The sequence below is a fragment of the Mustela nivalis genome (assembly GCF_964662115.1).
Source record: "Mustela nivalis genome assembly, chromosome: 5".
Classification (NCBI taxonomy): domain Eukaryota; kingdom Metazoa; phylum Chordata; class Mammalia; order Carnivora; family Mustelidae; genus Mustela; species Mustela nivalis.
In genome coordinates this window covers 31,375,839-31,402,465 of record NC_139024.1, presented here as the reverse complement: position 1 = coordinate 31,402,465, position 26,627 = coordinate 31,375,839, and the positions used below count along the sequence as shown (strand labels likewise).

Below are 26,627 nucleotides of genomic sequence, written 5' to 3'. Positions count from 1 at the left end.
ACCAATTCAGACCAATGATTGTCTCAAAAATTGAATCTACTGATTTTCTGGTGGTGTCATTTTAGAAGATTTCATAACCAAATTATGTATCTAGTTAACTTATGTATGTTAGCATTCACATCCCAAATCATGGAAGCCCTATTTTATAAAATCTTACCACTAAGGTAAACATACTTAATTACATGTCAGTGAAATGATGAATTCTCTAAATTATCCATAAAACCTAAAAAACCCAAATATCTAATTATAACACTGATGTATCTACTAATAATCACATATATCATGACTGTGTTTTAAAAAATATCTACAGATTTAAATGATAAAAAGCTTGCATATTATGGAAGAGTAAATAAAACTGTCAAATATTATGTTTGGCTCTTGTCATTTGTCTTGCCCAAAAATGTGCATATCATAGCCAACAGAACTTTTCTGTAGAATTTTATTTTGAAAATATTATTTTAACCTGAAGATTGATCTAAAAAACATTTTAAGATATGAAAATGTTATACAACTTATCTATTACAAATTAATCTGATAATTCTGCAATTAGGTACACTGTGTTAGCTCACCTACATAAAAAATATTGCACATTTTCATTTTGTCTCCACGTGACTGATGTCTAAACTATATAGAATTCCAAACTATTTAAAAGTTATTCTGTGAATATCAACTTTATAAATATCAGAACTAAATGCACTGTAAAACAACCATTTTGGTAAACATGCATTTATTCACAGTTGATTTATTTCCTCTAGATAAATGCATAACTGTTCAAAATTATTTAGGAACCTATGTAGAGGTACAAGAGCACACTTACAAATCTATTTCTACCTTCATTTTGAAGAAACACTGATCTTGGCAAAAATCTGGCTTATTTTAAAATGAACTATTGCTGGTAAGAAGGCATACTTTAAAACTTTTCCGTGACCTGCACCTGCTTTTTTCCTTTTAAAATTAAAATTTAAAAGCATTTGTTTTCAGAGATGTATCTGATTGTGGCATAAGACAATAATCACACAAAAACAGACCCTGAAAGCAGCTGAGCTTAATTTAAATGCCTGCAGAGCCTCATTTTACTTATAAGTTATGACTGCCTTAAATAGCTAGACCACTCACTGATCATAATTGTTAAGAAAGTGACAAAACCAGACCATTTTAATGTCATGAAATTGACACAAACCTGCATAATATAGCATTCCTCCACTGAGTTGAGGTCATATTATACTTTAAAAATATAAATAAATACACTGAATTGTGAGTCTTATTTCTGTAATATCCCCAGTGTTTGAAATATGCTTCTAAAACAGAAGTGGATAACTGCAGAATAGAATTCCAGACTTGACTATTAGTGTCAAACACAACTGTTCCTTATAAATGACTCTAATGGTGCACTGGCTTGATTGATTCCAGCAATTTCACTGTACAGAAGTAAACCATACTTTATACACAGAGAATATATTACTTGAAAATCCTCAAAATAGGAAAAAAAAGTTTAGAAAGCTGTCAAATGTTTCCAAATGAAAAGTAAAGGTCTATTTTTGGCCCTCTTCCACACCCTTAAAGTTGGAATTTGACAAAAATCCATGGGTACAATTTACAAACTTTGACAAACTATTAAGTTAAAACCATTTTCTTTGGGGAAGATGAGAGGAAGTACCTTTAAAACCTGTTATACAAAATTCCAGCTGCCTTTTTATAAAAGTACGTTCCTTAGATTAAAATCATAAAATTAAGGTGCAAGAGGTTAACAAAAATGAACTGAAGAGCTTTATTGACATCACAGTACATTCAAGAATAATTTTAAGAACATTACAGCTGAAAGAGAATGGCATGTTTATAGTCTTATTAAGCACTATTTTTTGAAAAAAATGTAATACAAAGAAATCCTATTAAGTAACTTGGAGCAGCATTTGGAAAAAGTACACCTATTTACAGATTAAAAAAAAAAAAAAAGATTCTGGTTTCACCTACACAGCCACAATGTGCCTCTATAATGAGACAAGCCCTTAAAACTCATGGAATTTTTTAAACATCATGGCATTCTTGCCACATCATTCCTCAGCGTTTACGACGGGGAGGGGTTGTTGATCTGAAAAAAAAGGGAAAAGACAAATTTAAAAATAAAAATGTATTTTAAACTAAAGAATCTGCAATTTTTAAATAAATATTATTATATAGGATTTCTAAAATTACTTAAGACTATGTTCATTTATCAAGTACCAAACTGAGTTGTTATTAAAGAGAGAGAGAGAAAGGACACTTTCAACTTTGAATAAATTCAGTCAAATTTTTTTTTTTAAATCAGACAAAATACTTTAAAAAGTATACTACCTTGATCGGGACTTAGACTTGTGTTTGCGGCTTGCCTTCTTACCAGACCTTTGAGATTTCTCCATGGATCGCGATCGACTATGTTTAGGCTTCTTAGCCTTCTTTTCTTTGCTACTTCCTGGAGATTCAGAACTGCTCCTTCCACTAGAATCAGAGCCTGAATGTTTTTTGCTATCTTTGGTAGTACTTTTCTTACTATCCTGTCTAGAATCATGTCTGATAATTTTAACAGATATAGAACCACTCCTAGAGAATGTTCTTTCACTTTCTCGTTTCCTTTTTAACCTATCATCCTGACTACTGAACTTAAAATCTTTTTCTTCTCTTTTTTGTTTCTCTTTTCTTTTATCCTGTTCACGTTCCCTTTCTTTGTCTTTCTTTTTCCTATCTTTATCTATACTTCGGCTCCTCTCCTTTTTTCTCTCTTGTTCTTTAGCCTCACCTTTATGCTTATGACTGCTCCCACTAAGACTTCCACGTTGATCATCAATTTTACGCCTATCTCGACTCCTACTGCGACTGGACCGATTGGTTCGCCTATCCCTTGAGCGACTTCTACTTCTACGTCTCTCTCGAGAAGGACTCCGATTTCTTCGTCTTTCTCTTTCAATGCTATTCCTATTAGATCTCCTCCTATCTCTAATCTTTACTCTAGCCCTATTGCTCTCTATTTTAATTCTGCGAGAGTAACTTCTACTTCTACTCCGTCTAGCTTTAATTGTTGGAGATCTACTCCTACTATGTCTTTTTTTCCTTTTAGGAGAAGAAGATCGGGAAGAAGTACGACTACTACCTGAGCTAGAACTGTATGAAGAGCTAGAGACAGTACTACTAGTACTACTCGTTCTGCTATTGCTACTGGAACTACCACTACTAGAACTTCCTGATCTACTTCTTCCTTGTTTCTCTTTTTCTTTATGCTCTTTTTTTGGTTCTAAAACTGACGTAGTTTCATTTGGAGTTCTTTTCTTTTCATTAACCACATCACCATCTGCTTCTCTTGCTTCTAGTAGTGATAAACTATTTTGCTCTTTATGGATAAATTCATTCATCTCTTTTGTAACCCTTTCTGTTTGCTGCTTTTCTTCTGAAAGAGAAAAAGACAAAAATACTATGAAATGTCAATGTATAATGAAAAAAACTCCCAAACTACCAAATTTCAAGCTACTAGATCGTAACAGTGAAACAGCATTCTTCAACAGAAATAGGATACAAGTCACATAAGCAATTAAAAATTGTCGAGTTACATTAAAAAAATTTTAAAAAGATAAACTTAATTTCAATAGTTTGTTAACCCAATATACCAAAAACATTATCATTTCAACATGTAATAAATTCAAAAGAGTACTAAGATATTCTGCTTTTTTGGGGCACATAAAATCTCTCAAATCTATTATGTATTACACCTACTTACAGCATTATTTCAATTTAGGGTTAGGTACATTTCTTATGTTCAATAGCTACAAGTAGTTAGCCATGCTCCTGGACAATACAGCAACAGGGTACTGAAGTATAAAGGTACATTTCAAGCAATCTAAAACGATTTCCCTTTTGTCCAATAAGGCAACTTAAAGGTAAGTAAGTAATTTTATAGGGAATTTTCAACTGCTAACTCTTAATAATTACCTTCCCAATGATCCAAGTATGATTTTTCCAAAAACTTCAAAATACTTTCAGTATTCCTAATATCATTATATAAACTATAAAGAACATATACAGTATTTTGCATAAATTCTAAAAGCCTTCTATTTCCTTAAATATACTAGCTACACACTAAATACTCTAGCTACAAATTGCTTTACATTAGTTTTACAAATATATTTCTATTTCAAAAGCTTTCTTCTTCATTATGATAACTTTAGAAATGAAAATATACTGACTTACAGCTACTGAAATTAATGTCTTACAAAACAATACCAAGTTTACCTTTTATAAACTACATACTTTGAATACTACAAGCTTTTGTAGTTTTGAAAAAAAATACAAGTAAGCCAAAACCCTTAGTTTCAGTTACGTCCCATATTATCTATACTCTAACCTTAATTCTGTCCCTGGTATTTTCTGGTTATTTAAAAAACACACACACACAAACAGAACTAGACAAAAAATTAAGGGAGTCTAAAGATGTACCTTCCATCTGTTTATCATGTAATAGCTGCTGTTCCTTTTCTTTTCTCCAAAAAGCTTCCTGTTTTTGCCGGATTCGGTGCCGTAATTCCTCATCATCAGTGTCAGATGACTCAGAGCCTCTGTCACTCCTCTCATCTTCACTGTCTCCTGATCCATAACCACCCAGTCCACCTGTGTGCATAAAGCCCAGTCTATCATATGGAAAAATTATTCTATATACTAAAAAATTTTTAAGGTCCGAGAAGAAAGCTAATTTCTTTTTTCATTGCCTTTTCTTGGAAGATTATGCTTATTCGGGGTGGGGAGAAGTATAAATTCCAATTCTTAAGGAGTTTATAGATCCCTCCTGAAAATTAACAGAATTTCATTCTTCCTGGAATAGTTCATGTATTTCTCACCACAAAGGAATCGTGAGAATGGTTTGTTTTACTGTCCACACAAACCAACGAAACCATTTAACAGGGCAATAACAAAGGCTCACTAAAGCATAGTCAATTCAACTACTGATATTCCTGAAAATATTTGTAAAATTAATTCTTTCATTGTTCAAAGCTTAGAAATCCCAGGTAGTATGAAAAGTATTTTTTCCCTAAAAAAAATTAGAATATTGTAATTCTCACTGGTCAGAAATGGTATGGTGCTAAAACTACTCCCCACCCTGAAGTGACCTACATAGTAATCATCACAAAATCACATGGGCATTTGCTTCTAACCATTTCTGTTGGTCCCCACAAAGATTAATTTGATATGATGCGGAAAAGGCACGTTTAAGCTTTCATATATTTGAGAATATATCATGCAAAGAGCAAATTATGAACACATCACTACTATGATACTATGGTAAGATAAACTCTTTTCCTCTATGTTAAAACTCAACTTACTACAACACAATCTACATAAAGGTGCTTAAAAGCATTAGATGGGTTCTTCCCTAAAGCACGTATGCAAATAATTCAGAAAGTGAGCTTAAATATTATCACAGCTAAATTATGAACTGTTACAACTTGCCCCAATAAACTATGAATTAGTCACATTTATAATGATTTATAATAATCCCTTTGTGAATGCTTTAGGCAAAAAAAAAAAAAATTGGCAAACCTTTTAGAAACTGATATAACCCTAAAACCTAGGTTTTATAAACTGAGTAGGAATAGTACAGTTTCAAAACAGAACACGTAGAGAGACAAGGTAAGTGTGATTTTCTCTTTAAGGCCCTCTCACAAATAAGGAAAACACTTACCGAGTCCAGTGAGGGAAGCCAGTGCACTGGACTGTGCCAGCTGTTTTGCAGGAGCTTTGTATCACATCAACAACAGGAACAACATGTTAACACAAATAGCCACGATTTCATAGTCATGAGAGTCTATGGTATTGTTAAATCTACTACTATTGCTGCTTTTTGGGGAGAGAAGAAACATTAAAAACATAACATTCACTTTAAACCAGTAGCATGTCTGGCCTTGAAATTATAATTCTGAAGTGAGCTGAAATTGGTTTATAATGATGAAAAATGTGACTACTACATCAGTTATTTTATTTTTGAGGTATGGTCCATAATTTTATTTTTTTTTCAATATATTTTGTGTTACTAAAAATAGAGGGGGTGGGATAGGTGAATTTCTTGCTTCTGTAAGTACTCTAAGTGGTAAACTGTGAAAACTGATTCAATTCACTAGTGAAACTAAACTGTATTAGAAGTTATACACCAATACCATGGTATCTATAAAAAAACAAAATCGGGTGAAATAAATCAAATATCAAGAATTTTTCCACTATATGTTTTATAGAAAAACAACCTAATCGCTAATTTGCACACAGGCAAGTTGGGTAATAAAAGAAAAATATTCATATAGTTTTAATATGGTGTCTACAAACCTAAACTTTCCTGGAGAGTTAAAACATGCAAGAAGAAAATATTCAAATATCTGCTAGAATTCAGCAAGGACAACCAAAAAGAGTCCAAAATAGCCACCAAAACCAAAATACTCCCAGAAAAACAAAACCAAAAACACCCACAATATACCTTTCGTTGCTTTCCTGTGTGCATCTTTGGCTACATAATAAATTTCTTCATCCGTTACATCCAGAAGAATTTCGGTTAGAAGCATTTTTGTCAGCAACATCTATGGAAGGATATTTTACATGTTTACATACATTTATGCATATTATTTTTAACTTAATTATTACAGTTACTAATACAGTTTGACTTTTTAAAAAAAATTAATGTGCAAAGCCACCTTATAAAACATATTTAAAGAGATCATATCAACCATTCCAAGCAACTGCATATTTGAAAATTATTCTAAAACACATAAGCTGAAGTGCCTGGGTAGCTCAGTTGGTTAAGTATCCGAGTCTTCATTTCAGGGTCATGATCTCAGGATCGTGAGATCAAGCCCCATGCCGGGCTTCGTGCTGGGCATGGACCCTGCTTGAGATTCTCTCTCTCTCCCTCTTGTCCCCATTTCCCTCTCCAAAAAATAAATAAATAAATAAATAATGAAAATAACAAACTTTTTAAAATTCAGTGCATGGTAAGAAATTTAACATTCTACCATTTGATACTCTTTCTCTTCTTCCGTCATCTCTGGTTCACTGTGCTCGTCCTGAGGAACTGGAGATGGACTTCTGGTGACTTTTCCACTACTAGCAGCCTCAACATTTTCAGTGTCTTCATCTTCCTCATCACTATCCTAAAAACAAGTAATAGTATGTGTAACCCAAATTCAGGCTTATAATGTAAAATCATTATCTTACACACTACTTTAAAACCCCAAATTAAAAAGTCTACAAACAGATAAATAAAAATGACAGCCTTCACTTAGTAATATAAAGTGTTAGCTGAAAAGAAATCTAAAATTATAAGACAGTTATGAGAATCAAGTATTTTAATTATTTTTCAATTTTTCCTTGGTTAATTTTGACTTTATTTTATAAATAACCAGGAATATAACATGCCAAAACTGACTGAATTAATATCCACTATATATGATGGTCCTGAAATGAGTGGCTTATAGCACTTTGGATAAGTAGACAACATTTATATTATTCAATGTAATTTTAAAAACTACAAATTTAAGGTATTATACCTAAAACCATGTGACTTAAAAATTTAAAAAGTCTAAAGTAAGTTTGCAGATTTTTTTTTTTTTTTAAAGATTTTATTTATTTATTTGACAGAGAGAAATCACAAGTAGATGGAGAGGCAGGCAGAGAGAGAGAGGGAAGCAGGCTCCCCGCTGAGCAGAGAGCCCGATGCGGGACTCGATCCCAGGACCCTGAGATCACGACCCGAGCCAAAGGCAGCGGCCCAACCCACTGAGCCACCCAGGCGCCCCAAGTTTGCAGATCTTAACTGGCCTTGAAATCAGTGAAACTTGCTTCTTTTTCGCTATGAAATGGGCAGGTAAGAAATGAGATGTACTTCAGATGGAGGAAATGCCAGCAGTCTGTCTGTTCCTGGCTGTAGGTTTTCAGTATCTAGATAGCACACCTTAAAAGGGGGACTCTTCTTAGGCAAAGAAGTGTCCTGCAGTTACCCTTAAAAATCCTACCAAGCAGGGGCACCTGAGTGGTTCAGTGGTTTAAACCTCTGCCTTTGGCTTGGGTCATGATCTCAAGGTCCTAGGATCGAGCCCCGCAAGGGGCTCTCTGCTCAGCAGGGAACCTGCTTCTCCCTTCTCTCTCTGCCTACTTGTGATCTCTCTCTCTCTCTCTGTCAAATAAATAAATAAATAAATAAAATCTTAAGAAAAAAAAAATCCTACTAAGTAAAAGACAAGGTGATCACTGAAACACTAATTTCAGACTAGTTCAAAAGACTAGGGGAAGACTACATGTAACATAAGCCCAGAGGCATGTGGGAGAAGAGAAGAGGGAAGATAATCTTCAAACAATTTTTTGACACTTAAACCTATTAAATCTGGAAATCCATTATTTCATCTAAAGAGTTAAAAATAACCCCCCAAAAAGGTAAACTTTAATAGTGGCAGTTTTTTGGTTCTTATCTTCATAATACCCACCAAAAAACCACATCTTTGGCATCGTTCTTTTGTCAAAAGATAAAAGTAACTTATGGCATTTGTGACATTTAAGCTAAACCAATGTCTGCTTAAATCACTAGATTTAAGTGATTTAAATCTTGCTATCTCAAGATTTATTTCTGAAGCCCAAAATGGCCTTGGAAGGCCTACCTATTTCCAGAGTTGCATACTGGCCAGTGCTGTGGCTATCATGTCATCTGAGAGCACATTATTGCTAAATAAAAAAATTCTTAAGCCACTCACGCCATCTAAATGATAAAGACTGAACTTTGTTACTTTCGGTGCTCATTACTAGTTATTTATTTCAGTAATTTTCACATATAAATCACATGGACTTTCATGTTAAGTAATTCTAATACTTACAAATTTACTTCTCTGAGGTAAGCGAGGGCCATCCCCTCCTTCAGCATCTTCTGTGGCCTTCTTTTCTTTTTTGGACAATTGTGAACGTTGTTGCTCCATTCTTTCTTTCTCCAATTTCTTCTGCTTTTCACGTTCCATTTTTTCAAGGCCTTCTCGAATCCAAGCTGGAAGAGTCCTGCGTTTTACTGCATCTGTTTCATGTGAAAAGAAACCTTTCTAAGTTAAGTAAAAATCACAAATGCATGAGTTCCTTATTCTTGGATTTCTACAAACTGGTGCCACTTGAGAGCTTATAACTATCCTTCTCCAGTAAGACCATAGGAAAGCAACCCACTAACCATTATGCTTCTTTTTTAAAATCATTTTTAATGACAGCAGTGAATATTGTGTTAATGCTTCTAATAAGCCAGGCACTATGAAAGCACATTAAAACCACCATCTCGCTTAATTCTTAAAAAAAAAAAAATCACTATTACTCAATCTCTTTTACAAATAAGAACACAGAGGCTTATAAAATTAAGTGCACAGAGGCTTATAAAATTAAGTGATGTGCTCAAAATTAAAGAAACAGTAGTAGTGATGGGCACTAATTCCAAGCCAAACTCAGACTACACTGCTTCCTAAAATATGGAAACAGAACAAACAAAAGTACATGTCTACTTTCACACTGAGAATTCATCTGAACAAGTATGATTTCCGTAAGTTAAAAAAAAAGTTAGAATCTTCTTAAAATGTCTATTTCGTAACAGAAAGTGAGCACTTGAACATTCTGGTATAATATATGTTCAATTTGGATTTCTAAATATAAAATAGTTTAAGTCTGTAACTTATGGTTAGACTTAAGTTAGTTATGTTAAAAATCTAAATCTTCTGCCAAAATATTTCTGGAAAGTGAAATAATAAAAGGAAAATTAATCTGACATTAGCGTATCAGATGAATGGAGAGTGGAAAGAGACAACAGAGAGAGAACAACTGTTCATAAATTGGCATAATGTATCAAACTATCAACACTGAAAAAATATCAAGATGCTATGGCCATGATAAATTTACAATTCATCACAAAATCTGGAGTTTAAGGTAACAATTTCTTTTAAAGAAAATTACTGAGAACTTTTTATATTTTATACCAGTACCCTTTTTGTAATTTTAAGGGTTATGACTATAAAATGATATGGTTTTTAACTATCAATTCCTAACATATCAGAAGTGTCAAAACAATTTGAGAAAATAAGATAGTTTTTTCACATGATCAAGAAATCATGCCAATTGCGGTTCACTAAACTTAAATAGCTACCAATTTGTGGAGGCTCCTGCTTCACAGGAAGTGCAATAGGTGATCGCTGCCGATCCCTGAATGATGATGGCCTTTCTCTTCGATTCTGGGGAGGTGCTGGAGGTCCTGGAGGTCCTGGTTGCCAATAAGGAGGATGAAATCCACCTTGCGGTGGACCAAAAGCAGCCCCATGCTGAAAGAGTATTGCAGTTTATTTTTCTTCACATTAATACAATATACTCTCTGGGACACACGTGTGTTATGAACTGGGACAGTAGAAATCCATGTGTGCAGCAAATCCAAGAATTCCATGGTTCTAACATCCACCGATATTTCTGTAACCCCAAGAACCTAGGCTTACTATTCTTAAGAAAGATAAAGATTTTCTCCCTATGTAAATGTGAAAAGCCATCTAAAATTCAGCTAATACACTATTTTCAAGAAGTAGAGAAAAGGATATTTTATATATATGTGTGTATATATATATATATACTGAATCCATTTATAAACTAGTCCTTCCACTACCAAGGTATCAAATGTCAATTTTTCTGTAACTAGAAAATACAAGAAAAAAATTTTTAAATCAATTCCAAGTTATTTCTTAGTGGAACTTGTTTCTGTAATCTTGCAAGAAGTTATCTATTTTAAACAAAATAAAAGTTATTGAATCATTAAGTTTTTTTTGTAGTTTTGCTATTCAGAGGCTTTTCTTAAGCCCATCACCAAGAGAGCTCTCTGGCTTGTCAGCATAGGGATCTATCAAGATATTAGGGTGTGAGTAGAAGCTCCCTGCCTCTACATTTCTTCAAAACAAAACCAAACAAAAAACGGTCGTATTTGTATACCAAGCATGAGTATACCACAAATATCTGAGTATGTTTAGATTACTCTCAAAGTGAATACTGGTTATATTTATGTCCATAATGTGAATTTTTTCAAGAATTTAAATTATGATAGTTCAGTTTATAAGGTTAACAACTGCAATCAGTTATTTCAAAATGACGCCTAGCACTATAGTTTAAGGGTGGACCCTTGGCAGAGTAGTTAGAGAAAATAAAGCCCCACATAATAATACTATCCCCATAGAGTTCTATGTCCCTAGGAATGAATAAGATGCTACAAAAGAAATTATGTACAACTCCATTAACATGTCATGTCAGAATGGAAAAAAAATGACCTCACTAGAAAAAGTCATAATTCTACATAGCAGAAGGAACTGCATTTAGGAAGATGATCGGTTCTTCATGTATTTTATTCATGTCTTATTCATAATCTATTATTGACAAATAATGTATTCAACTACTGTGAATTTTCTAAACTTTATTCAACATTTAAATATGCCACTTTAAAATTATTAGAAAACATCATATAGCTATTGCACTTACATATTTCTCATTTTATCCAAACATTTCCCTAACGATCCTTTATATCATTCTCCTAAGCAAACCAAAAACCACAAAATAAGAATCTAATGATCTTAATACCCAAAAATCGATAACTTTTCTGAGACATAATATGCCCTTATCTGTACAAGACTGAAAAGTGAAACACAGATCTTAGGTACTCTTGATGAGACACTTCCAAAGAATGGTAGATTACGTGCACATCTACAATATTAAAGCAACAAAATATCTTTCACCTGATAGTCAAACTGGTTCACTGGCCCCACTGCAAAATTATCGGGTGGTCCACCAAAGTTGTGATTGTTCTGGTTAAATATATGCCTGTTGTCAGGGGCAAATTCCCCACTGTCCTGACTGTTGCTGTCTTCGGAAGGAGGAACAATGTCCATTGGGCCTGGTGTTGGTGGCATCCATGGCTGATCTGGAGGGGGGTGTGGGGGCTGCTGATGCATTCCCCATTCTATTTAGGATTCAGGCATAAAAACATTCAACAGGGGGTTATAACAAAATCAACACAAATTTTTAAGATCTCAAGAAAGATTTTTCAGCAAAGAAATAGATTTAAAAATTTATGACTTCTTGGTCAAATTCCTCTTGTATATCTTAAAAATAAGCAATTAATTAAACTAATAAATAATTCAAATGAGCTAACTCCACTCTAATTCATATCCTAAACATATAAAAATCAAATGCCCAAAATTTTAATAAATGTAACAAAATCCAAAGCAATTTTTTGTTGAAATTTTCTATTTCTGTTCAATAACAATACCATAGAAAATAACACCTTGAGATTTTATATATAATTTCTTTCTTCCATGAACACATTTATCCTCACAACATCCCTGTGAGGTAGGGAGAAAGCAGGTATTATTTTTGCCAATTTAAGGAGGGGAAACTAAGGCACACAGAGGTAAATCACTTGCCCAGGTCACAAAGAGAGCCAGTAAAATAAAGTTGGGGAGTAGGAATGCCAGGGTAAGTTATTTAAGAACTTGAACTTGGGAACCAGAACATTTTCAAATTCGGGGAAATTTGGTGTAACTTCAAGAAAACTAGAAATAAACTACCTCAGAGTATCAAAGATTAGAATATTCATTATTCTTTAAAAAGTGATGTTAGAGGTTTACCTCCTGAATTTTCCACTCTTACATTGAGAAATAATAAGTATCAATAGGGAAAGGGAGATTAAAACTTCACCATTAGCATACTTAAAGATTCCTCTATAAATATTTTGAAGTGACTACTAAAAATAATAACACAAGACATGGAAAACTGAACTAGCATCAAGAAATCTAAATGATAGTGTGAAGTAAAAAAAAGCAAACAAACAAAAAATAAAACATAAAAACTTATGGAAGATCTTCACTATCTGAAAAAAAAGGGAAGAAAAAGATGGGTGGACAATAGGGGCAGAGTATATTTGACAGACTAATTTGTCACATAGTGACACAGTATTTCTTTAATTAGAGGCTAGACATGTTTTGCTCTGCCAGTGCTGCTTCTGAAAAGGCCAGAGGTTGCAACAGAGAGACATAGAATGCTCTCTTCCCTAGATGCCAAGTGAGGTTTCCAGTGTTCCCAGCCCCTGTCAGCCTAGGAATGAAGAACCAAGAAAAGAATCAAACTGAGTGCCACAATGCTAGCAGAATGAGTACAGAACAACTTTAACCACAAAATTTCAAATTCAAATCTAAATGAAACTGCCTATTCTTTAAGGACCATTAATTTCAAGAAGTCATAAAACTAAGCAAATTAAACAGTTTAATTTAACCCACATTTTATTTTAAAAATAGTCCTAAAATCTGGATAACTTGAAACAACAAACCTGGTTGCCACATTCTGTTAAAGTTTGAATCCCCTTGAAAATTCCCATGATTGTTTGGACCAGATTCCATTGTAGACATATCTTGTCCATTTGGCATCATTCCTGGTGGTTGTTCTACCATACTTTGCTGCCCTGAAGCTTCTCTTTGGGCAATCCAAGCTTGAGCCAATGCAGCCCAGTCAATCTGGCCTAACATAATTTAATATAGCAGAATTTAACATTCAGAATTTAAAAGCTAAAAGAATAGTGCCTCTATGTAAAACAAACATCTCAGTTATTCCTTACTAGAGATTTTAAATATTACAGTATGTTATGGCTGAAAGGATGCTTAGAAAATAACCCATACCCAGGCTACAAAATGATTTAACTATAAGACTTACAGAAACTTCCAGTAAAACACTCTTAACTGTTATTTCTAATATTAACTCCCAAGAAATTTATCCCCTGTACCTTAGTTTAGACTTTTAAGTCTTCTTTTTTTTTAACTAATTATAACACAAATGATCAAACTCACACACCACTTCTTCAAACAGGACCTACCCAGGCCTACAGAGAATTCTAAGGCTTCAGAGAAATAGAGTTATTTATCCATGTTCCTCTGCACCATCACTCTCTTTTCCTTCTCTAGTTAAAATACACTGCTTAACAACTTCTTAGTCATTCTTTATTCAAAATGCATTGCCTTGCTATCTTAAAGGTCCTCTTCCTTCTCCAATATCTATACATAACATTTTAAGATGATCTAATATTATTAATAAAGGATACAAAGAAGCGTAAGATGTTTTTTTCACATCTCAGTGAAGATTAAAGAGAACTCATCCGGTACAACCCAGATGGAGCTGAATTTAGGTAATATGTATCTAAAACTTTTCAAATGTGCAACAGCAATGTAACAAACCTAGTTCTTGGATTTTTTTTCCTCACCAAATTACTGGACAAGTAACAACGCAATGACATGTACACAAAATTATGGTAATTATTTCAAAAAGTAAAAAGCTACACCCAATCGTCCAAAAGTGATTTATTAAATCACAGTATTATCCTGTAATACAAAGCTATGTAGGTATTAAAAAAAGGAACAGAAACAGATTAACCCAATAAAAGCAGTGCAGTGGAAAGGGTCGCATTAATGAAACAAAACTGGCCATCTATTAAAGCTAAGTAATAAATAGGGATCCCCTATATTCTTTTCTACATCCATATATGTTTGTTAAATTCCATAATACAAAGAAACTTTTAAATGAGATATAAAGCATAACATCAGTTGACTATGAGCTACATAGAATTTTAAGATTTGGAATTAAAAAACAAAAGTGTGCTTTACTTAAGCAACACATTTAAGGAAGATTTTTTCTTTCTTTAGAAAAGCAAGAACTAAATCAGTTTTGAAAACGTAAGATACTCATAAAGCTTTCTACTCTTTGGGGAAGTCCCCCAAAGAGAAACCCATTCCCTAATATGTGTGGTATAGCCATATTATTTATGAGAAAAGATTAAAGTTTTTCATAAAATGCTCCAATAAATCAATCCCAATTCCATTTCCCTTAATCCCATCGCCCATCTCCCACTCATCTCTATCTCCCCTTCCCCAACTTCCAAATTCAATTTGTTTCCTTACTTGGATCCTGCTGGTGCTGGAAGGACTGCATCCACTGTTGCTGGTTCAAGGGCCATTGCTGCCAAGGCTGTCCTCCTTGATCCCACATCCTGACTTTTAAAATATATTTGATTTTCTACCTTTAATAAAATAACAGTTTAAAAATGAGAATGAGAGCTCTTTAATTTTAAAAGCTCACACATCAAAAACTATACGATGATACAGTTATGTGATCAGAGCTCTAAAATTCTGGTCAACAGGTTGCCAGAGGCAACTGGAATTTTTAGGTTGGCAAGCAAAAGCACAAAATTTCATGTTAATGATGGTGTCAGAACTTGATGGCAAGCATAGCTCTAATCAATTTAGCTAAAAAGATGGGGTGAATCTACTTTTTTTCAATACAGATCTCTGGAAATGTAGTTATTTTCAAGATTATAAGAAAAGGGGTGCCTGGGTGGCTCACTGGGTTAAACCACTGCCTTCGGCTCAGGTCGTGATCCCAGGGTCCTGGGATGGAGCCCCACGTCGGGCTCTCTGCTCTGCGGGGAGCCTGCTTCCTCCTCTCTCTCTGCCTGCCTCTCTGCCTACTTGTGAGCTCTGTCAGATAAATAAGTAAAATCTTAAAAAAAAAAAAAAAAAAGATTGTAAGAAAAAAAGTGATTTAATCTCTCCCCAACCAAGACTCCTTAAAAAGGGCAACCAAACAACAGCTCTGGTTGAGGAAGGAAAACTCTTCTAATTACAGCTAGTGAATGCAAAAGTAAAATAGAATTAGAAAATCACATATTACCAAACCTAATGAAACAACTGACTCAGGAAATCTTAAAAGTTGATAGGAAATCAAATACAAAGGTTGTTGAAATATCACCCCTACAAGACGAATCTCCTCCTGAGATATACTGTGTCCCCAGAATCACTATGAATATGTTCACCAAAAATGTTTAACTGAATCCATTTGAGCTTTTGGATCTTACTTCCAGAATAAAGAAATTATAAGGAACAAAAGAATGACGTAGGCAGTATCAAAAGAAACAATCGGACAAATCCAGAAAGTGAGAGAGTCTACCAAGACCCAAGTTTCTTGAACACGTAAATAGCATGGGAAACAAAAGGAGAGAGAACCTAGGTGATGGGTGTGGGGGAGGGGTTTCACCACACTGGTCTACTTTTCTCTAAACTACTTTAAAAAACTTTAAAACTACTTTTAAAAGCTTTCATAATAAGAAATTTAAAATTCCTACAAGTCCAGTATATTTGTACTTCATCCAACAATGATATACAACCCTATTCAAGAACCAATGACACACATAGGGTATGTTTCTTCATTTTTGAGACTTAGCATAGAGCAGGCATTAAATAAATTTTTACTAAATGAATCTTTTTAGACTGACCTTTTCCTCTACTCTAAAAACAAGACAAAAGCAAGCAGGATCACAAAAAATAAAAAAGTCGTATTAACAAGTGAGAAACACCCACTCAAATAGGATAACTGGCTGCTACGATTCAGTCTCTTAAAGGAGTTTACAGCTCTGGTCTTTGCAGCATTCACAGAATGTTATAAAGTTCTATCAATGGCAGATCCTAACCTTTCAACTGAAGAGCACTGTAAATTATGAAATATGCAGCAGCCCTTTTGTTACCTTGACTTTGACTTCTAGTTACACTAATACAGTTTATTATAATAGCATCACTGGAATATGGCAAAATAGAAATTAAATAGCACCACACCTAAAACCAACCACTAGACTGCATTTCAGTTCCAAGCTACATATGCTTCTTTTTCTAATCTTTCTTCAGATTTTCTTTCTTCTCTCCTTTTTCCCCTCTCCTCTTTTTCAATTATACCTTTAAACACTTTAAAAGCTAAATGACTTACTAGAACCCTTTACAACTTTAATTAAAAGGTAACAAATAAAAGAGGGGACACCCAGAAGAAATACCAACTGCTATTTTGACTGACCTCAGAGGTTCACCTTCCGTTTAAAATTTAGGTTGATTCAGACTACAGCTTGGAAGCATAGCAGCAAGATTACTTATGCCCTGGGGGGGGGGGGGGGAGAAAAAGAGCATATGTTTACTCTTAAATTATGAAGAATTACTAGAATAAAAACAAATTCCAGAGATACAACATAAAAGTGTAATCTTCTTCAAATTAATCCGGAGATTTTTCTTCCACTAACTTTATAATGAGATACTACTTACCATTTATAAAGTTAAGGGAAATAGGTACATCACAAATATGAAAGCAACACTTTTTAAAAAATTTTTCCTCTCAAAATACCTTTTTACTTACTGGAACAATTTATTAATACAAAATAATGTCCAACAATTTAGGTACTGTTATATATACTGAGAAAAAAGAAACAACAAACATTTGAAAAGAAGTTTCATCCACCTGGTATTAACTTAAATGGCACAAAGAAGTAATAAATGCTTTAATTTAGGTTTTTCGATAAAACTCTAAGTTTAAAAATTAACACCAGCAAGGTGAAAACAATTTGTCCTTCAAACGTTTGCATTTTATTCCCATTAGATTAACAGCTTTTAAAAAGTTGGTAAACAGACAAATCCATTCATCTTTTTATCTTCTGGCTTCTGGCACACAGCAGTCACTGAATACAAACTGAAAAAATGAACTGTCTCTGGCTCCTTCCATTTACTTTTAAAAGGTTAATGATAAGGAAATTGTTGTATTTATGAGAACCAAAAAGCTGGTGTAAGCATGGTTTGCTGCGTTTTCCAAAGCTCTAATGGTATATCAGAACACAACGCATGGATTTTTCTGTCCTAGGTTATAAACAATGTAGGCATTATAACTAGCTCTATTCAGTGCCTCCTAGAGTTGCAAACAGATATGCATTTAGTAACACCACTTTAATGATGAAAAAAACTGTACTGACTCCCTATCATCATTTTCAATACATATTTACTTCCCAAAAAATCACTATGAAGTTACATTCACTTACTTACATTTTCTGGTTGTCGTGTATAACTTTTTCAGTTCTCCTTTTTAGTTTCTAACCATCACCTGTAACCTGGACTTCAGAGCACAAGCTCTGGTTCATGATGCCTACCTAAACCATTCCCTACCTGCATGAACATGGGCAAATTAACCACTCTCTAATTTTCAGTTTTCTCATCTATAAAACGAAGGACATATAAGTGTCTACTTCATACAGTTCTTGTGAGGATTAAATGAGAAATACATGAAAACTCAGCAAAAGAGCCTTCAAAAATTAATGCTTAATGCTGCCATAAAGACTCTCTCAGCTATCATTTTTGCTAGCACTCAAGTTTACAACTGGGCTTGGCGGGGGGGGGGGGGGGGGGGCAGTGGCATCGGTAATCAAGCCAAGCCATTTTACTCAACTCTTTTTTCTTCTTTGAAAGCAATCTGACACTTAACCAGATTTCATTTTATCTTTGGAAAAATATCTTCCTGTCCCTACCTCTCAGTGTATCATAAATTGAAGCTTTAACTATTAAAAAAAAAAAAAAAAACCCTTAAAAGTTTTCTTCCACACAAAATGTTTTTACTTGCATATTTTCAAGAGTTTGATTTGTTTTACTTGTAGTCAGTTTTGTTTGTTGAAACCAGTCACTTCTACTTTTACTATGTTTCCCAAGGCCTCTTACTCCCCCAAGTTTTTACGTAAACTATTCACACAGAGTGTTTAATACACCTAGGCTGAGAAAAATACTAAAAAAGAAATGTGAAATTTTGAGAGGCAAACAGAATAAAAATACAGCAAAGAAGGTGACAGTAAAAGTCAAAGAAGTAGTTAGGAGGTATTTAATAAAATGCTTCAATTAAGTCTGCAATTGAGAAACTTGACTTGGCTACAGAGGATAACTGCTGAATGAGAAAGAAGGTAAAAATACCCAATAGTCTTTTGGGAGAGACAATTTAGCATTACAGTATTTTATCAAAATTATAAATTTGATTTATTGCTAGGTCCCTCTGACCTAGCAATTCCACTTTAAGAACTTAAACCACAGGAGTATACTCACCATACTACCCAAAAACCTGCAACATGTTTGTAACAGGGAACACCTGTTTTTAGGGTCACTCAAAGTCAGAGATAAAAGTGAACCATACAGTCGATTGTTATTCAGCCATTATAATGAGAAAGATGGACTTTTATATGCTGACATATACTGATAAATAAACTGCCTTACAAAGTGAAAGAAACTATGATCCCACTTGAGGTTTTTCCATTAAGAATGCAATTTAGGGGCACCTGGGTGGCTCAGCTGGCTGAGCATCTGCCTTTGGCTCAGGTTATGGTCCCAGGACCCTGGGATGAAGCCCTGTATTGGGCTCCCTGCTTCTCCCTCTCTCTTTGCCCCTCTCCCTTGCTCTCTCTGTCAAATAAATAAATAAAATCTTATTAAAAATGCAATTTAGGGGTGCCGGGGTGGCTTAGTCCATTAAGCGTCTGCCTTCAGCTCAGTTATGATCTCAGAGTCCAGAGATGGAGCCCTGCATCAGGCTCCCTGCTTACTGGGGAGCCTCCTTCTCCCTCTCTCTCCTGCTCCCCTGCTTGTTCTCTTTCTCTCTCAAATAAATAAACAGAATCTTAAAAAAAAAGGTAATTTAGGGGCACCTGGGTGGCAGTTAGTTAGATGTCTGACTCTTGGTTTCCCTCAGGTCGTGATCTCAAGAGTCCTGGGATCAAGCCCCATGTGAGGCTCCACACTCAGTGCAGAGTCTGCTTAAGATCTCTCTCCATCTGCCCCCTCCCCACCAGACACACACATACTCTATCTCTCTCAAATAAATAACTCTTAAAAAAAAAATGCAATTTAGTATAGAGAATTCCTAAATTACAAAAAACTCTTAAACTGGTAAGCTCTAGGAAGTGAAAACAGAGATCAGAAAATGATTATTTAAATCCTTGTGTTCTTTGAATGATTTTACCACAAGTGTATATTTTTACTTATTTTAAAGATTTATTTGAGAGCGAGAGCTCGAAAAGCAAGCGCAGGAGGAGCAGAGGGAGCAGGATAAGCAGACTCTGCATTGAGGGCAGAGCCCAATGTAGGGCTCAATCCCACACCCAAGAAAGACCATGGCCTGAGCCAAAACCAAGAGCTGGGTGCTTAAACGACTGAAACACCCAGATGCCCCATGAGCGGGTTTTTATTTTTTAAATATATATTTTTTTCAAAGATTTTTATTTGTCAGAGAGAGCGAGCAAGGCGAGAGACAGAGAACACAGGTGTGGGGGGGGCGGCAGACAAAGGGAAAAGCAGGATCCCCACTGAGCAAGGAACCTAATGTAGGACTTGATCCGAGAACCGTGGGATCATAATCTGAGCCAAAAGCAGGTGCTTAACTGACTGAGCCTCGCAGGTGTCCTAAATGCGTATTTTTAAAAATAAATCTATAGATTTTTTAAAAGAGACAAAGAATCAAAGGAAGCTGACCAGCACAGTCCTGAGTGACTCTGGCAATAAACATCACACAAGTAATATAATGATGAGACTATGGACAAATAACCTGACTTCTGTCTCATTTTCCTATGAAGGATTTGGAGTAAATTTCTATAGTCCAAAAAGGATATCTCTGGTCATGAGAATAAAATGTAGAGTTCTGCTGAATTTTGTAAAGGGACAGATTTAAAAAAAATACTTAGTATATTCAAATAATTTAATATAAAGTTTTATGTATGTTTAAGCATTTAGCACAATACTTGATAAAGATTTCATTAATTATTTCTTGATTAAAGAACATGATTGGTAAGTGATTTGATGGCAAGGACTTAGAAAACCCACACTTTCTTCATCTTCAACATATAAAACCTTCTTTATTCACTAATAAACATAACTGGAAAACAGAAATATGAGGCACATATAGATAATAAAAAATTTTATCTTGTAACTTCAGTATTTTTTTTTTTAAAGATTTTATTTATTTACTTGACAGATAGAGATCACAAGTAGGCAGAGAGCCCAATGATGCAGGGCTCCATCCCAGGACCCTGGGATCATGACCTGAGCCGAAGATAGCGGCTTTAACCCACTGAGCCACCCAGGAGCCCCGTAACTTCAATATTTTTCAATGAAGTAACACAACCCTCTATCTTAACAGCCTCATTGCCTTAAAAATGGCATTTACACCTTTGGTTTAATAATGATTTGGAAGGGTAACTGTTAAAGATGAGTGATAAGTACATTAGGGTTCACTATACTCTACTTTTGTACTGTTTGAAAATTTCCATGATGATAAGTTAAACATGATACAGTATACAGTTACAGAGATTTACAATGAATTTCCATTCTTTTTTCTTTCCTCAAAACAAGATCTTCTTGAGGGCAGAGTCTTACAAATATTTGAATTCTCCATGCTTCTTTGCCCATATTAAGTGGTGAAATACTTTACTCTTCGCTAAAATTTATTTATAAGTACACTAATATTCAATGAAGAAAATAATATTGTTACTACTCAGATTTTATAACATCAAAACTCAACTCCAATATATCTGTCCTTCCTTTATCCTTAATTTTAACGATCCTTAGGCTCAACTTCTCAAATTTGGAAAATCTGATTACAGATCAGGCAGGCTGCAGGCCTTTCCCTTTATGGGGTTAAATTAATCCCATTTATTATGCTATTTCCTTGGAAACAACTGGGATTTGGATCAGATCATATAAGTTATCACATACAGCTGGAAAAATCTAACTCATGACTATGACAAGTGTTATATAATAAACTGTGACCCCTTAAAAAGAGAGGTGTAAGTCCTATCCACACTCCCACCAACTATGAGTGTGACCCTTTCTGGAAACAGGGTCTCTGCAGATGTATTCGAGATGTGAGGTTATACCGGATTAACGTAGGTCCTAATCCAATGATGTTTTTTATTAGAAACACAGACACACACACAGGGAACAGCATTATGACCAAAGAAGCAGGGACTGGAGTGATGTGCCTACAGCCATGAAAAACCAAGGATGGCTGAGAACGGCCAGAAGCTAGGAGGAGACAAAGAGGCAAGGAAGGATCTTCCCCTACAACAGGGGTGAGGGGCTGGGAGTAGAGTAAGCAAGCATGGACCTGCAGAAACCTTTATTTCAGACTTCTAGCCCAGAGAACTGTGAAAGAATAAATTTCTGCTGTTTTAGGCCATTGTTTCTGGAAATTTGTTACAGTAACTCTAAGAAATGAATATAACCAGAAATGATCATTTATCTTATCCATTTCTTAGATGATTCTACATTAGAATATTCACTGCTCTAAGGTTCTTAAAATTACTTGTGTAAAGGACATCATTAATATTTGCAGAAGTCCTCTCACAGACTGACAAAGATGAATGAGGATAAAAATGTAGTGTTTGTTTTAAAGCACTTAACGCATCAAATAAATAAATAAGGGGCACCTGGATGGCTCAGTCGGTCAAGCATCAACTCTTGATCTCAGCTCAGGTCATGATCTCAGGATTATGAGATGGAACTCCACATCAGGGTCCACACTGGGCATGGAGCCTACTTAAGATTCTTCCCCTCTCCCTCTGCCCCTCCTTTCTGTGTGTATGTATGTGTGTGGGGGGGTGCACTTAAGCATCAACTGCAAAATCAGAGATACAGAAACACATTCATGCTTTTGATGCATATGGTGAAATGTTTCTCACATCACATACACAGTGTAAAAAACCATAAAATGCAACAAACCTCTTCTCCCCTGCCATTTCAGCCCTACATATCAGGTGACTGGACCTCCAAGTAAAAAAAAAATTCATTTTTCAATTCAGGTTAGGTGGAAATGGCCCCAGTAAAGGCTAACCTTATAATATTTGAAATAAAGTAAAAAACAAACTTTTGCTACTTGCTGGGACATACATTTTACTATATATTGAAATACTTTGCAGCTTACAGATCAAAAGAGGCACTCAAAACTTTGGAGAATTGGATAGTTTGATTACAGATATGGAAAAAAAAAGTGATAATTAAAATAATAAACGTACGGAGAGCAAGCAATCCTAAAGGAAACAACACCCCAGTAACAGAGAGCAGACATATCTTGGTTCTAATACACGTCTCCAATAAAAGGAATTCAAATCCTTAAGAGAAATAAGTGATTCTTCAGACTGAGATTTAAAAAATATATATACAAAATGAGCCTGGAATACCTTACAGTGCCAAGAAGAAAGTGCTAAAAAAAATTTTTTTTAAATGAAAATATTAAAAGGATGGGGGCAGGTCACAGTAGACAACTGAAAGAGCTCCCAATGTCCAAAGCTGGAACAATTTGAGCAACAAAATAAAGTAACATTGTATTATAACCAATTATGACATAAATATCTCATGTGTCCATACTAATATAAATAAATGATCTAGTAAACTGGCAGGGACAGACAAATCTCCCATGCAGAAGAATTCCAAGTAAATTACACAGATACTCCACCCTAAAGGACGGGGAACGTAACTCTTTAATCCTCAAATGTATACTGTGCAAAAAGACTTCCTTCTCATGAGTACAGTGTGGAAAGGAGGAGATGGATAGGGAAGAGTAATTTTACAGTGGAGAAACTTGTCATAAACTAAGCAGATGATCAACGTCAATATCAACGTGATAAATCACATTCATATTGCATACCCTTAATAGGATGTGCTGAAAAAGGCACTGCTCTTCTGTGATCTTCCTCTCCAGAACCCCTACCGCCAGTCTTACCATGAGAAAAACATCAGACAAATTCCTGTAGGAGGGCACTCTACAATATACCTGACCAGTAATCCTCAAAACTGTCATGGTCACTAAATTAGTTTGCTAGGGCTGCCATAACAAAGTACTACACACTAGGTAGCTTAAAGAACAGACATTTATTTCCTCATAGTTCTGGAGGCTAGAAGTCCAAGATAGAAACGTCCACAGGTTTCGTTTGAAGGCCTCTCTCTGGCTTATTATGGCTGTCTTCTATGTTTTTATATGTACGGTCGTCCCTCTGTATCCTAATCTCTTCTTATAAGGGACACCAGTCATTAGGGATCAGGGCCTACCCTAACGACTTCATTTCCTTCTTTAAAGACGCTGTCTGCACATAGAGTTACTTCTGAGGTACTGACATCAACATATGAATTTTGAAGGGACAAAATTCAGCCTGTAACAGTCATCAAAAACTAAGAAAGCCTGAAAACTGTCACAACCAAAGGAAAGCTAAGGACACAGGACAACTAAACATCACATGGTATCCTAAACGGAATCCTGGGACAGAAAAAAATATTAGGATATATCAATAAACTAGAGACTTTTTCTAATAATAATGTGTCAATATTAGTCCACTAATTGTAACAAACATATCATACTGATTTATAATAAAGAAACTGTGTGTAAGGCGGGGTGTTTTTATGGGAACTCTGTGCCATCTGCTCACTTTTTCTGTAACTGAAAAAAGGTTTTGGGACGCCTGGGTGGCTCAGTTGGTTAATCCGCTGCCTTCGGCTCAGGTCATGATCCCAGCGTCTTGGGATCGAGTCCCGCATCGGGCTCCTTGCTCAGCAGGGAGCCTGCTTCTCCCGCTGCCTCTGCCTGCCATTCTGTCTGCCTGTGCTCGCTCTCTCCCACTCTCTCTCTGATAAATAAGTAAAATCTTTAAAAAAAAAAAAAAGGTTTTAAAAAAATAAACTATTAATAAGTATGTTTAAAATACAGTCTCATGAACATCTTCAAAGAACCTGTTTACTGTTACTACCCCTAGAGCCCCACGAGATAGTCCTACAGGTGAATCTTTTGTGTCCAAGTTTTGTTTTTTTGCTTTGCTGCACTCGTCACAAATTTCAAGTTTATTTTGCTCTTCTATGAATTAGCCATCATCAATCAAAATCCGTCGAGTGCCCGTGATGTTCAGATGATGATATTCACCACAAGATAATAAAATTGAAATGCTGGATACTACTCTTTCCCTCGTGGACCTTAAGACATAATGTCCATCACCGAATAAAAACACAACAAAAATACAAACTAGGGAATGAAATTGTAGTTAACTGGACGCATTTGCCCTTGGCTGCGCCTGCGTACTCGGAACTGCACAGCGCAGAAGGTCCAGGACCCGGCCCCCGCCTCCTCCGCCCCCTTGCACCCCCTCCCCATAAGGGGGTTCCCACTGCGCACGCGCAGTGCTTAACGGCCGGTCAGGAGCCCAACAATTAGTCCCTTCTCATCCAAGAGAAAACTCTCATAGTTAGAGCAAGGGGTCGTAAGCATTCTCTTTAGTAACAACATTTCCTTTTCCCTGAGAGCATAGCTCTGACTCACCAAGTCGGGCGGACACCGCCGCTTTAAGGAGATGAGGTTCCAGCGGTCGCGCCAAGCAGCGTACGCAGCCTACGTGTTTAAGTTATGCTAGCTTCGCCAGAGAAGCCAAGAAGGCTGTAATGGCCTGCCAAGTCCCCACGCGTAATTGTTCTCCACCACTTACTCACTCTGATTCCGGAACACCGTTGTCGCCACCGTTCCTGTAATACCTCTCCAAACCTTTCGATGCTTCTACTTCTTCACGAACAAGACAAGATGGCGCCCGATTGGTTGCACCAGGAAGTGAATAATAATAACATCCGCTTGTCATCTGAAGCCATATTGTCCCCCATCCTGATCTTTGAGCACGTGACTATAGCCAGTTAACTTGCCTCGACGCCATTTTTGTTTTGGGCAAAGCTCCTGGGACTTCGTAGTCGGCACCGTGCAAGGGTCTTAACATTCCTGTAGGATACCTTTTAATTGAGTCATGCCGAGCCCATTTTCATCTTTACAATGGCCAGAAAGCCAGGAGCCTAAGTATTCGGTAGAGAACGCCCTCGATTTTTTTTTTTAACTTTAGCAACGTGATCTCCTTCAAGGGGGAGGTACGTTCCCCGCCAGGAACGTTTTCGCTTCGGAAAAGGGGGGAGGGGCTGAATTCGCGGCGCTACTTTCAGACTACGGAGAGGCCTCAGGGTCAAACTGAACCAACTCCGGCGGGTTACTCAGTACGCCCACAGCGGCATTTTTCTGTTGGAACATCTGGAGTACTCCAGGCTTGGGCCTTACAGAGCGTCGCTGACGGCTCAACCTCAGGAAGACCGGACGTTAGTGAAATGGCCAGTCTAGATGGTAGCGACTGCAGAGACCTTAACTAAACCCGCGGCGATTGCTCTTTGTTAACCTCAAAACGTCGCGCCCCCTTCCGGCAGCATTTGCTCAACTCTACGTCACCCAGTTGGTCCCGGTATTTCGTTCTTTACCCGTGACCCCTAGGGAGAAGTGGGGAAATCAGTTTCTGTCCTGTGGCTCCCGTTCTCGCGACTACAAGATGGCCTCCCGGAAGGGCTTACGCGATGCAGTTCCTCGAGTGGAATTCTTCGATTGCACGGCGTGTTCATGCGACCCTTAAAGTATCAAAAGTATCTATCTCCGGGCTAGCACTACAAGTTACAAGGAACACAAAATTATCCCGAAGATGCGGTATTTATTTTCAACGGAATCTTGGAAAGTATAGGAAACTTCTGCGTGACTGAAGGGTGGACCAAGTTACTGAATTGTGCAAAAAAAGGTGGGGGGCATATTACAATAGAAATAAAATTAAGTGCATCTAGTTGGATAAAGAAGATAAATATAGATGTGAGAATATAGATGTTAGTTGCATGAAATTCAGTCTTCCTTAATAAAACACTTGAAACCCTGAT

The 26,627-nt window shown here is 35.9% G+C and overlaps 1 protein-coding gene across 6 annotated transcripts; it reads right to left on the bottom strand.

The window, feature by feature from the left end:
• Nucleotides 1–1,744: 1,744 nt before the first annotated feature.
• Nucleotides 1,745–25,489, bottom strand: PNISR (PNN interacting serine and arginine rich protein). 6 transcript variants are annotated; one of them, XM_082731884.1, is made up of 13 exons: nt 25,222–25,489; nt 16,927–17,006; nt 14,988–15,106; nt 13,370–13,558; nt 11,781–12,004; nt 10,163–10,334; nt 8,868–9,058; nt 7,017–7,154; nt 6,485–6,584; nt 5,702–5,755; nt 4,462–4,632; nt 2,332–3,418; nt 1,745–2,089 (listed from the first exon to the last, which is right to left on the bottom strand). In XM_082731884.1, the coding sequence occupies exons 3-13, from the start codon at nt 15,073–15,075 to the stop codon at nt 2,059–2,061; spliced, it is 2,445 nt and encodes an 814-aa protein (XP_082588010.1). In that variant the 5' UTR covers nt 15,076–15,106; nt 16,927–17,006; nt 25,222–25,489; the 3' UTR covers nt 1,745–2,058. The 6 variants fall into 6 exon arrangements, with proteins under 6 accessions (XP_082588010.1, XP_082588011.1, XP_082588012.1 ...); XM_082731885.1 differs by having other exon boundaries at nt 25,389–25,486; XM_082731886.1 differs by having other exon boundaries at nt 25,385–25,471.
• Nucleotides 25,490–26,627: the final 1,138 nt, after the last annotated feature.